Below are 13,471 nucleotides of genomic sequence, written 5' to 3'. Positions count from 1 at the left end.
CCCCTATCCCAGGCAGGACACCCCCAGGCAGGCCCCCTATCCCAGGCAGGACCCCTATCCCAGGCAGGGCCTCCCAGGTAGGACCCCTATCCTAGGCAGGGCCCCCCAGGCAGGACCCCTATCCCAGGCTGGCCTCCTATCCAAGGCAGGACCCCCCCCAGGTAGGCCCCCCCCAGGCAGGACCCCTATCTAAGGCAGGGTCCCCCAGGCAGACCCCCTATCCCCGGCAGGACCCCTATCCCAGGCAGGACCCCCCCAGGCAGGACCCCTATCCCAGGCAGGACCCCCATGGTGGTTAAAAAGAGCACGGATCTGCAGCTTCCATAAGGGACTCCGGGTCACCTGCGGCAGGTAAGACTTCCACGGATCCAGGCAGCGTGGCCAGAGCCTGAGCAACCATGGCCATCGATGGAGTGAAGCCACAGGAGTCAGGCTGGGGTCCCCGATGCTCTGCCCCAAACCTGGGCGCTTGTCTGCAGGTGCAAAGGCTGTCCCCATCCTGACTCTGGACTCAGAGCCCTGACTATAGGGCCCCACATGGCCCCACTGCTCGCACAGGCGGTGCGATGGCCCGTCCGAGGTGCCCCAGCTCTCCACAGCCAGCCTCCCCGGGATCCATGTTCATTCCAAGAAGAAGCAGGTGTGGGGCTGGAGGATGGCGCCTTTCCTGTGCACCCCTACCCTAAGGCACTATTTCTCACGAGCTAGACGCCTCTGTAAGCTCGCTCAGGCAATGTCAAGCATTCCCAGTTTCAGAGAAACCACCCCGTTCAAGAGTTTCTCCTTCCTAGTCTGTGGAGGGTTCCTCAACTCAGGCACCCTTTCCTCAGAATATTAAATAGCAAAATAAATATTCAAGCGTCCTGACTCTGCTTCTTGTTCTTGAGGGGACCTCCCACAGCGCTCGCCTGTCCCAGCTCAGCAGGCACACAAAGGTCCACAAAAACATATTTCTAGAAGACAGGTCGGGCTAAACATGGGAATCTGGGCCCTCGTCAGGCGTACGGGTGGTGCTCACACGGGGCGGGTCTCTGCCCTCTGCCTCCTTCCAGAAACCAGGGAGGCACCACACAAATACCCCGCATCATATCCAAAGACATCGTGTTTAGTAAACACATTCTAAGATCAACTCAAACTATCCCACTGAAAACTTTTGAAGAAGAATTTTCTAATACTAACAAACATCTTAATTTAGCCGCTCTACTCTGTTCACAGAAATTGGAGAGCTGTTACAGTTGATGGGGTTTTTTTTGACCTAACATATACAAGGAAGAAAATCCCTCTACTAAAGTAAACCTCCCCCCTTTCAGCAGTTACTGCACGGGATGTGCGGGGGGGGGGGACCCCGTAACCGCACCAGCTGCTGATAAGAAATCTGTATTGTTTTTTGAAATGGAAACTGAAACAGATTAAGTCCATTAAGGCCCCTAAACTGAGGGCAGAGTGGCTGCCAGCACAAACACGGGTGAAAACAAAAGTCACCACTTCCCAAAACAAGCCACAAGAACAGCAGTCCCTTAAGATTCTCCGAGAAAAAGGGTCCCACGGTTAAGCAAGGTAGGAAAAGCCACACACTTATCCCCTCCGTGGGGATTCCACTGTCCTTTAAAAATGTACCGAGAAGTCTTGTATCAGGAAGTCTGTTTAACTTCGATTAGACCAGCGTATCATAAAAGGGTGGGGGGAGGCAGGGGGACAATGTGTAGTTTAGACAAAATAAGAGTCATCCAGTTTTATTTCGAGAAAACAAAAACATTGATCGTTTTTGAAATACAAGTTACAGAAAGTAAAGCTCCAGGACACCGGGCTACAGGACGAGGGCTCAGGAGCACCTGCTGTCTAATCCTTTCCTTGGACAACTGCCCACGCTTGGCCAGGGTGGGGCAGGCCCGGTCTTCGCGGCACGTCAGCATCCTACCTGCTCCCCTGGGTGCTCCACGCGGGTCAGCCTCCGCTGCCCAGCGGAAGGGCCGGCTGTGTGAGGGCAGGCCCACAACCCGCCTGCCTCCAAGGACCCCACTGGGCACATCCCAGAGCCCTCCCTGCCCGTGCAGGACAGGAGAGCAAGCTGACTGTGGACACCAGCAGTCTCTACCGTGGGGACATGGTGCCCTCCTGGAGGTGATGCGGCAGGTGGGTGTGCTGAGACAGCCCAAATCTTCACGGGCAACACGCACCCGTCATAAAGCCCGAGGGCTTCGGCCTGGGCGGGGGGCGCAGGGGAGAGCCAATGAGCCCTACACACAAGTGCATCCCGTCACGATGTGAAGATGAGAGGCTCCCACCCATCCAGCAGTAACAGGAAGGCGGCGGTGGCCCACCACCTGCACACCAGCGCCAGGCATTCAGGAAAGTTCTGTCCTCCCAAGATTCAGCGTTTCTTCCTCATCTGTGTGTACAACCTCCTTTCGTGATAAAGAGAGTAGAGCTTTGTCGTATGCTCTGAAAATCTTTTACAGTATTTTTTTTTCCAGTCTGTCACTTGCTTTCTAGGTTGAGAGATTTTTTTTAATACCAGTGAAAGCTTTAAGAGGTAGAGTCTGAAGAAGATGCCCTGGTGAGCTCCAACCGCTGTAACAAAACACCGCTGACCAGGCGCTTAAGACAACAAGACTTCTGTTTTCTCATGGTTTGGGGACCGGAAAGTCCAGGATCAAGGTGCCAGCCAGTTCAGTTCTCGGCAGCAACCCCCTCCCTGGTTTACGGACAGCCACCTCCTCTTCACGGCCCTGCATGTCCTCCTCTCAAAAGGCCACCAAGCCTAGGGCTCCATTCTCATGACCTCACTTCTCCTTAATTACCACCTAAAAGCTCCACCTCCAAATTCAGTCACATTGGGGGGTCAGGGCATCCACACTGGAATTTTGGGAGACACAATTCAGTCCCCAGCAGAAGAAAAGGTCAATTGTCCCAACCTCAGTTCATTCAGGAATCCTTCCTTCTACCCGTGAGTGCCGTGAGGTGCCCTCCATCCTACGTTGTGTTTACCACAGAACACGGGTCTGCCTCTAGCGCATCCATTTCTCCGCCAATTACCTAGCTGTCTGTGTTTGCTCTGGCTGCCCCATCATAACGTGCCTAGTGATGGACCTCCTCCCACTGCTCTTTTTTTTTTTTTTAATTTTTACACCTCCGTGGGGGTACTTTTTTTTTTTTTTTTTTTAAGGTTTTATGTATTTGACAGAAAGAGACACAGTGAGAGAAGAAATACAAGTAGGGGGAGAGGGAGAGGGAGAAGCAGACTCCACCGCCGAGTAGGGAGCCGGACGTGGGGCTCGATCCCAGGATGCTGAGATCATCACCAGAGCCGAAGGCAGACGCTTAACGACTGAGCCACCCAGGAGCCCCTCCTCCCACTGCTCTTACTGTCGTCCACAACTACCTCTATCCTTTCTGGCTTCTTCTTCCATTTAAATTCCAGAATACTGGGGCGCCTGGGTGGCTCAGTGGGTTCAGCTTCTTTCTGACTCTCGTTTTGGCTCAGGTCGTGATCTCAGGGTCATGAGATCGAGGCCCAGCCCCACAACTGGCTCTGCACTCAGGGCTCAGCTCAGAGTCAGCTTGAGATTCCTTCCCCCTGCCACTCCCTGCCCCCCTCCTCCTCCCCACCCCCACGCAGTGAAGGAGCTGCTTGCCCTCTCCACCCTCGCTGTTTTGCGGGTTGCCCTTTCAAAAATGCACATGCCTGGTTCAAGAGTTTCTAGGGTCATCATCCTGTGTCCTACCATTCCACCAAATTCTCTAATTTGTTCTGATCATTTTTTGTTAATTCTTGTGAACTTTCTAAGTTCTCAAACCCTGTGGACTCCAAATAAGGATACTATGTTCTCATTTCCAACACTGAAATGTTTAATTTCTTTTTCATGTCTTATTTCATTAGCCAGAACTTCAGAACAATATTTAGTAATAATGGCCTAAACCTGGGTAACACAAGACCATGGGCTTTGCCGTCAAATGGGTCTGATGTTGAATCACAACTCAACATTTCCCAGCTATATGAGAGTGACCAGGCCAACCCTGGTCAAAGTATGATAATCTACTTTGAAAGGTCATTTTAAAAATTAAGAGCCTAACACAGTGTCTGGGGGAAAAAACATGCCACTCAAAAGAAACAATGATGAAAATGATCACAATGACGGTGCTGGTGAGCAACCTTGCTTGGTCCTTGAATTTAAGTGGAAGGACCAGCTTGTTTAAGACAGATGTACTTGCTTAAGATAAGGAAATCTGCTCCTATCCCTATTTTTAAAGGTTTATTTCAGGAATAGATATTTCATTTTATCAAATGCCATTTTGGTCACTAAAATAGTGTTTTAGATACCACACTAGCCAAATGGAAGCTGCAATCGGTGGGACTAAAGTTCACTCTAAAGGTTAAACTTCAGTGTCTTTTAGGAGCCACCCTTAGTGCATTCAAATAAAAAAACATTATAAAATCGTGTTTCTCTCCTCTGTAACTACGCCTGAATCCACCCATGGGATCATCTGTCAGCCTACCTTGGAAAAGGGACTATCTGCTCCCCAAATCTGGAAACTTTTCTATATGACTTGAACAGAAGTGAGCATAGCTCCTGGGATGTCCACTCAGGAAAGGTGGATGGAGGAAGGTCTTTCAGACCAGGTCAGAGGTGAGGGTCTCCAAGGCAGGGCTTGAAGTTGCCCTGTAAGCACGCTATAGATTTGCTCTAGGATTTCTGAATTTCACTCCAAAATGAAGAGAAGTGGAACCTGAGCACTGCACTGAGCAGAGGGGAAACCATCCCGACGGCCACAGCCCTACCCTGCCCCTGCGGGGTGCACACGAGCTCTCCCTTTCTGAGGGTGGAGTTGGCAGCACGGACCCTGAGACCCGAGAGCATCCTAGGGCGAGGTGTGTACTGGCTACCGGCACCGGAAAAGACTGGAAGACAAATACAAGGACACCAACGTGTTATACTTGGCTATTTCTGTGGTGGGAATCATAGGTGGGTTTTATGTTCTCCTAAAAACTTTTTATTTTTGCATATATGTTTTTTTTTCTTTTTGCAATGAACATGTGTTACTTTAATGTGAGTCTAATGATGTGTTAATTTAATGACCACAACTAGAATAATAAACATCTTTAGAGGGTTTCAAGTGGAAAACACAGTGAAAAGCACATATAGCTGGAGAACTAGAAGCAACGAATGAACGAGACAAAGAAAGGGGAAATCCTTTTCAATAACAGGACTGTCCAATAATAGAATGGATGGGCTTACGGATAACGATAAAAATTTTATATGCAAATACTTAAAATATTTTTGCATAAAAACAGTAAGGTTTATGTTGGGCACCAACTATGTTCTGAGCTCTTCACGTGTGCTTTGCACCCCCCCACACACAAGACAGGTATAAAGTCAGCCCATTTTACAGATGAGAGAAGTGGGCAGACAGAGGCAGGTGCCATGTCCCAGCCACATGGCTGGTGAGGGGCCAAGTGGGCTCTCGTGTGCTCGGCGAGTCACCGTAGGGCCCTGGCCCCTTGGGGTGCTCAAACAGAGCCTGGGCAAGCAGCCGGCCCTCCGCAGGGGTGACAAGGGATGTCCTGAGGCCCAGATTCTAAAACACAGGCCCAGACAGGAGCTGTGTGGTGTGTGGGAAACCTTCATGTTTGGGGTCACGGCATCTAGCTGTGGGGTCATGGGCAAGCGACTTATCCTCCCTATGCTGCAGATTCCCCATCGGTGACGTAAGGGATGCTCATACATTCTCGCACCGTTGTTTGGGGATTAAGGAAGGTCACTGATGTGAGATGCCTGGCAGAAGAGATTTCCACTCTGCCCTTTTATTTTCCCCCAAGAGAAGAATGTTTTTTTAAAGCAGATATGTGTGTGTGTGTGTGTGTGTGTGTGTGTGTGTGTGTGTTTATGGAACCCTTGAGCACATAACCTGTCTGTGCCTCAGTCTACCAGCTATAAAATGGGCATCATAACGAGAAGGACCTCATGAAGTTGTTTGGAAGATGAAAGAAGTTCAAATCTGTAGGGCCCCCGGAATGACGCTTGGCACAAAGTATAAGCTCATTTAAATGTGGCCGAAGTTGACACACACACACACACACACACACACACACACAGAGATGCTAACAAAACTTGCAATCATTTTCTTATTGTAAGGAATTAAGTTACTTCTGTGATTTTATTTTTCTGTGCTGGGCCACTAAAGGGGGTAGAGCACTATAAAAGTCCTTCCTAATTGCTCAGCAGCCCCGCTCACAACACGGTCACTGAGTGAGGCCATTGCAAAGGGCCGTGAAGAGGGGGAGCACAGACGGGGCTCCACTCCTAGGCAGACCTCGAGCTGCCGCCCTGCACAACATGGGGCCTTTAAACCACGGGAGACCCAGGCACCACTGCAGGGGGTCTGCAGACAGGCCCTGAGCATGCTGCCCCCGACCTCCCCGACCTCCGCCCTGCCCAGGCCCCCACAAGGCTTCACACAGAGGCACACACGTGAGCCCCACCCCGAGCCTGACACGGACACAGCCCACGGAGAGCCTCCGCGAGCAGGTGCATGGGCATACAGCCCCATGTGCCTGCAAGAGGGCGGAGGCCGGCCCGTGGGGCTTGAAGTCCTGGACCCCAGTTCCCTGGGTCAACCCCAGCAGATGCCAGCAGGGGAGGGTCACGGTCCTCACCCTGACCTTCCCATGCCATTGAGGGCTGACCACATGGAAAAAGGAGAGGCGTCCAGCACAGCATAGAATCATGAGCGCATTCTACTGACAGAACATCATGCAGCAACATTTAAATCGAGGTTAAAAACAGATGAGGGATTTTCAATTGTACAAATGAAAGTCGGTCACGTGGTGAAGTCATCTGCTCCCCGTGTGTCTCACCCTGAGGCCTCCTGGCCTCCCGCGCAGCCCTCCACAGTCAGAGACCTCTGTCCCTGTCACCCCACTAGAGAGCTGCCCATCACAGGGTCCCTTCCCTGCCTGACCCTCTCTGGGGGTGTTGCCCTGCCCCCAACGTCTCTCCTGGGCTTACAGGGGCCACATCGCCCCCTCCCACTCGTGGGCCCCACCTTCTCGGCCCCCTCCACACCTCCCTACCTCTCCTCTCCCCAGGGCATCTCATTCAGGAGTGTGGCCACGATCCCACATGCAGCCATCAGATCCTGCTGTTACCCCCTAAAGGTCTCTCCATCCCTGGGCATCAGGACCTCCACGCTTGGCCTCTCCGCATCTACTCTCCCCCATCCAGCCTCACGGAAGCCAGATCTGCCAAGGCCAGTCCTTGCTTCTATCCTCCAGTGGCCTCTCTTTGCTCTTGGCACACATGTGGAGCTCCCTGCCACGATCAGCCTGACCCCATGTGGTCAGGCTGTTGTCCACCCCTCCAGCACATCTCCTGAGCTCTGGCCACACTGCTCCATCAGCTTCTTGGATGCACCACATTCCTGCCCACCCCGGGGCCTTTGCACATGCTATGTCCTGGGGGAGGAAAGCTCTCGTCCCTTCTCTACCGAGCTAACTCCTAACATCGTTCAGTTCAGCTCCAACATTACTTTCCCAGGGAAGCCTGTCCCCGGCCAGTCGCTTCCCCACCCAGTCGAGGTCTGGTCCCCCGTGGTTCACTCTTACCGTCCCTGTACTTCTCCTGCGAAGCCAGGAAGGTCGAGCCGTCCAGGTGAAAGATGGCAGGGTCTGAGCGATGGAATCACAAAGAGGGCATTCAGGAGGAAAGAGATGATGTCAATGCCTCAAAATACTCCATGTGTCACCGTCAGCACCCAGAAAGGGAAGATTCTAAAAAGCCTTGATCACCTGATCCTCCTACACTGAGACTGGATGGGGCAAAAATTTCTGGAGGAGGAAGAAAAATATGGTTGGGTGGCTCGCGTATTTACATCCGCCACGCCACATGCCTGGCCCGTGGGGACTGCGGCCAGGTGCAGCCACATGCATCCACCCCTCCCTCCGTCCACTGACTCAGAGGGCTGTCTCCCCTATGTGTGACTCTGTTTCCCCACCTATTCTCCCACTGAGAAATGGGGTTAATCTGGACATTGCTTCCTTTTGCAGGGGCAGCTGTAAGAAAATGGGACCCTGTTTCCATTACAAACGGCACTTGCAAAGCTCCGATTTTGAGCCAGGAGCTGTGGTAGAAGCCAGGTGGTCAGAGATGAACAGAGCCCCTCCTGCCTCCAGTGGAGACACACAGCCAGGCAATCTCCTAGTCAGAGCTACAAGCTGTGCTAAGCGACTGGACACCACGTTGTGGGAATTAGCAGGAGGATCTGAGAAGGCTTCCTGGAGGAGGCCACATCTGTGCCATCCTGGCAATGAAAATGCTCTGGGAGGAATGAAGCACGACATAAAAGGTCTCCTTTTCCTAAATGGATTCCTCTGATTGCTGCCCAGTGTCTGGGCAGCCCCACCTAGCCCCGCCCTTGAGGGGCATGCCCCCCACCCCATGTCCAGTCCCTGGGGAGCTTCCTCCAATGCCTACGAGATCTAGAATTATTCCTCTGCCTCAAATGCAGCCCTTACACCTAGACCTCTGTGCCGGGTCCCAGGTCACGACCAACGGCAAATGCACCAACAGGCAGAAATACCTCTCTTCTCGGCAGTCTGCCTCCAAACGCAGATGCCCCCGTCCCGCCCAGCCCCCCAGGAAAGCACTGTTTCCCGTCACAGACACGGGCAAAATGACCGCCTGCCTCATGCAAAGTTGCAGTGAGGTTTCTGGCTCATTTTAACATCAGTATAAGCTGAGGGTTTGAAAGCTTCGCCATAACACAGAAAAACATAGCTGGCTTGTGATGGAGCATCTCGCTCTAGACCATCTCACATTTCAAATGCAGACATATTGTGTAGGATTCCTCCAATACAGCACAGGCGGTGAAAACGTGGGGAAATGGGAACATGAAAGCATTCCAGATACAAGGAACATGAGGAAGTGAGAGACATTTCGTCACCCCCCCCAACTATCTCATGGGAATCTCAGTAAGAAAAATACCCCTTGATCTTCACATTGGGGAAAAAAAATCAATTACATGCAAACTTTCATGACACAACAACACGATGTTTTAATGATAATTCCAATAGACAAAAAACCAGAAGGGTCTCTCCGCGGGTGGGGGGGGGGGTGAGGGGAAGCAGCCAAGCAAAGAAAAACGCTCTCCCCAACAGCCGTCTCTCTTAGAACAATTCTTTCCACAGAAAGCAACACCAAATATCACACAGCCCTACCTTTTCAGAGGGATTAAACAAAGATCTTTCTTCCTTGTGACCAACACCTTCTTAGGAGAATCTGTTATCCGTGGAGAAGAAATGTCAGGAACCTCTGGGAGGAAATGAGCTGCATTTGTATTCTGCTCAGAAAATGTCATCACAGATCTGTTTACCTTAACTGTGGACCATGATTCAGCCGTGACAACTGTCTTGCATACTGATCAATTTATTTGCAGCAAAATTTCTAACATTAACTGCTTAGGTTCTGAAAAAGGGCATTGACTTGAATTTCTTGTGCAACCACAATCTACGTTTGAAATGTCTAGACTGTTATTAACACATCTCAGGGGGGAGATCAGAAAGGATTCCTCCTGACAGGAGAGTAAGGGAGGGTCCCTTCTGCTTCTGGAAGGAAGGCAGGGCGCACGATTCCCCAAGGCCCTCCGTGGGGTGGGATTTCTACAGCACGATGTACAGAAAAATCATGAGACTGAGAGCCAGGGGGGGCTGTGACCCCAGGTCCTTGCTACATTTTAACCAGCCCCGTGTCCTCTGCAAGGCAGCGCCGACCGACAGGCAGGCTGGGTTTCTGCAGCAGGACGGGAGGCAGCCGACCCAGGAAGAGGCCAGGCCCTGCCTCCACCCGCTGGTGCCTCCAGCCCAGACCCCGGGCATCTGGCTGTGGGCCCGAGCCACTCCCAGCCGACATGCAGGTCTTAGCATTAGAGAACCAGAACTAGTCCCAAGGCGGCCCCCTGAGATGCCCCCCGCCTCAGCTAATGAGGCCGCCGAGGCACAGCCCTACTCCCCAGGCTGACCTAGGCATGCATGGTGCCCTCTGGAACGTGGGCGCTACACCACGGCCCACTCGGGGGTCCACAACCGTACTGCCACTACAGTCCATGCCCACCCTGCTGCCTGAAGTCCCAGCGTCCCTGCCCTGAGGGTGGAAAACACGGACTCAGCAAGAAGACAGGCAAGCAGTAATTCCAGCAGAAAAAGGGTAGGGAGGTTACCACTGAGATTATGACTTTGCAGCGAGACAATGAGAGCCAACTCCACACCCAGCCCACCCCCTCTGTGAGAGACGACAAACCACCGCTGCGGGGCGAACCATGAAGGGACACCCACCCACCATCTGTCTCAGGCTTGAGACCAATCCAACGGCCAGAGGCCATCCCAGGAAAGTGGGTCTCAGCAGCCATGCAGAAGACGGGCCGAGCACCTGCAGTGAAGGCTCGGGGTCTGGCTGCCCCTAAGAAGGGCTTCCTGGGGGCCCTGGCTGAGACCCCGTGGTGACCCACCGGGGCCTGAGTCTTCAGGACCGGAGCGTGGCAGCAGGGCTGACCCCACAGGAGAAAGGGCAGGGCCTGGGCTGCTGGTGGAGAGTCTGCAGGGGGCTCTGACTCGCAGACTGGAAAGTACTAGAAAGGCCACGGGATGGTGAAGAGCTCAAATGCTGTGCGGAGGAGAGCCTACGGACCAGACAAGACCTGTCTTCCGAAGGAGTCCTTGAGGCAGGAGGGACGACAGTGCCCTGAGTCTGTGGCGGACCCTCCTGGGTGAAAGGGAGGCGGGCCGCTCTTGATCCCTGCAGGGGCCTCTGCATGGCAGCGGGGCTACGAGGCGTGACGCGTCGGCCGCCCAAATACAGTGGGAAGTGGGGCAGAAACCAAATACACTAAAATGTCTGGCGTAAATCGAGGAGCTGATAGAGGATGAACAGCCACCCAGAGAAAAATCACTCAGCCATTAACGATCACGATGGCAGGAATAACGTTGCAGGAAAACACTCAGGGCACAAAATCTCACATGCAAACAGGTCTCTGTCGGGGGTCCACCAGAGATCAGCTCCAGCCACACTACCTGCCCCAAACCTTCTACGTGGCCCTGGCTTCTGCACCAATGCCTGGGCCTTGGACAGGACAGCCTTTGGAATCCCCCTGCAGGACCGCCCCCAGCACCCCTGCACTGGTAGGCGATCTGGGACCACCGATCACACAGAGCGCTGTGGCATCTGCGCCCGCAGGCCCCGCCATCAATGCTCCAAACAAGGCGTGCCACATGCGCTCACCCTTCAAGCCTGAATACTCACTTCCAAGCATCAATGTGCATTCTAGACGAACTAACCCAAAGACCTTGTGCACAGCATTTGTCCCCATTCTCCCAATCAGATGGTTTACGAATGCACTGTTGCAGGACTAAAACGTGTGATCATCCACAGCCATATGGTGAAAGCTATGAATTTCATGTGCAAAACCAATTATTAAGAATTTTCAAATCTTTAAATGTAAAAGGAAAGATGGAAATAACAAATATCGAGGGAACGCCTTTGCTTGCTACCTGTCACAAGACCGTGCCATCCTCCCGGAACCGACATGTGCACAGAACCAGAGATGAAGATGCAAAGCAGAATAAAAGGGATTATCGTAATATATTGTAACGAATACCTCGGTGGAACTGCTTGGTGTTCTGGCCTTCGTGATAATAAACAACTATCACCATTTAAACAATTTTTTTATTTCTGTTTAGGTCACGTAACTTTCAAGAAAAACTCCTCTTTGGAAGTTTTCATGTCTTTGTAAGGATGATGTGATAACCAACTCTGTCAACTTTACTACCTCAAGAATGCACACGGGGGCCTTCAGAGCCAGGCACCCCAGGACGATCTACAGGAACTCATCGTCAATCCAGACACAACGCAGAAAACACGGAGGACCCCCAACACAGCGTCCCTCCACCAGGCTCCACCGCGAGCGGACATGGGTTTGGTCCGAGGGACGAGCCGCCGCCGCACAGGAGTACAAGGCAGCCTGGCCGTGGACGGAGCTGGACAGACGGCCGATGACGAACTTCCGGAACGTGATGGCCACAAAATGGTAACGAAACAGCAATGACACCTGTTTCTGTGAAAATGCCAGATCTTCATCCCATCCTCACGCCCCTTAGCGGCAGCCTCCTTACAGGCAAACAGCTGTTCCACCTCAAGTGCGCCTCACTGGCCTCCCGCGCCCCCGGTGTGCATGCACACAGAGCCCCGGTGTGTTTGCGGGTCCTCGAGCAAGCCCACCAAAGAGCGGGCACCGCTAACACCTACGTGGGACTTCCATCTCCCACTTAGCATTTTCTATAATCTCGAAGGTGTGAAAACTCAGAGTACGTTACTCCTACGATCGGGGGACGGTGAAGGTGATGTCACCGAAAGTAAGTGAGCAGACCCGGGACTCTGGGCTCCGTGGGCGGCTGTCTGGGGGCTTTGAACACAGAGCTGGGGAGTGGAATAGAACCCCCTGGTGAAGTCTGTGAAATCTGGGCCTCCTGCAGCCCATCGCAGGGGAGGGGAAGGGGTGGGGAGGTAGGGGAGGGGTGGGAGAGGACAGGGCTGAGGAGGGGGAGGGGGGGAAGGGCAGGGGAGAGAAGGGCAGGGCAGGGGAAGTTTGGGAGAGGGCAAGGGAGGGGAGGGCAGGGCAGGGGCCCACCCGAGAGGAGGCACTCACAGCAGTGGTTCCCAGGTGTGATCATATTTATGACTCCCTGATTAGAGCGGTCAGAAACGTCCCAGGGAACAGGTGAAATCCTCAGGACAATGTACAGAATGCGGACATGAAGCTGCACAAGGCAAGGGGACAAGATCTGATGAGAGAAACAAACGTGACGCCCCAGCAAAGAAATACGGGAGATCAGTTACTCGAGGTGAGGGCACGCTGCCAGCTCACGGGGGGGGGGGGGGGGCAAGGGGTCACAGGGGCCACAGGAACACACGTGTCCCTCCAGGGAGCGACCCCGCGCCTTTCCTCACCATCTCAGTCCTCGGCGCCAGTGGTGACAGGGACCAGAGGCTCTGTCCCCTCCGAGGAGAGGGGTCAGCTGGTCTACCCAGCACCACGCACACCCGGGCTGGTCATGAACTCCTCGTGACCGTATGTGTCCGCAGTGACCCGGCACGTACCGGTAACCAGGTACACGGAAAGGAAGGACGGAGCCCACCGAGATCAAGAAGAAGCCCCGCCAGCCCGGCCCAGGAGCCGCGGCGAGTGCAGAGGGTCCACAGGCCACGGGAGCATGCGCTGGGGGTCCGTGCTGAGCTATGTCACCAGGAACCAGCAAGGCGGTCAGACTTGTCTACCAGACATTGCAGCCTCATCAAAGACCACCCCAACAGGGACAGTTCGGGAGGAGAGGAGACCGGCACAAACATTAAACCAGATGGCCATCTCCACTCAGGATGGCAGCCAGCCACGCCTCCGGTGCCAGGACCCGTGGAAATCAGGAGCC

General features: G+C 53.4%; 1 protein-coding gene across 9 annotated transcripts in view; it reads right to left on the bottom strand.

Annotated features, from left to right (window-relative positions):
• ARNT2 (aryl hydrocarbon receptor nuclear translocator 2) overlaps positions 1–13,471 on the bottom strand; it is a 190,423-nt gene that overhangs the window by 126,919 nt on the left and 50,033 nt on the right. For 2 of the 9 annotated variants that reach the window (XM_073882161.1, XM_073882159.1), the window contains exon 2: positions 7,604–7,666. The exons of 4 other annotated variants lie outside the window; for them this stretch is intronic. In XM_073882161.1, coding sequence (XP_073738262.1) covers positions 7,604–7,666 — 63 coding nt within the window. Of the gene's footprint in view, positions 1–342; positions 762–7,603; positions 7,667–9,214; positions 9,383–13,471 lie in introns of those variants that run through there. 3 more of the 9 variants (XM_073882163.1, XM_073882166.1, XM_073882160.1) reach the window with 3 other exon arrangements.

The sequence above is a fragment of the Callorhinus ursinus genome, unplaced genomic scaffold (assembly GCF_003265705.2).
Source record: "Callorhinus ursinus isolate GAN/ISIS: 27379988/994484 unplaced genomic scaffold, GSC_fseal_2.0 scaffold45, whole genome shotgun sequence".
Lineage (NCBI taxonomy): Eukaryota > Metazoa > Chordata > Mammalia > Carnivora > Otariidae > Callorhinus > Callorhinus ursinus.
This window is presented reverse-complemented; position numbering and strand designations above follow the sequence as displayed.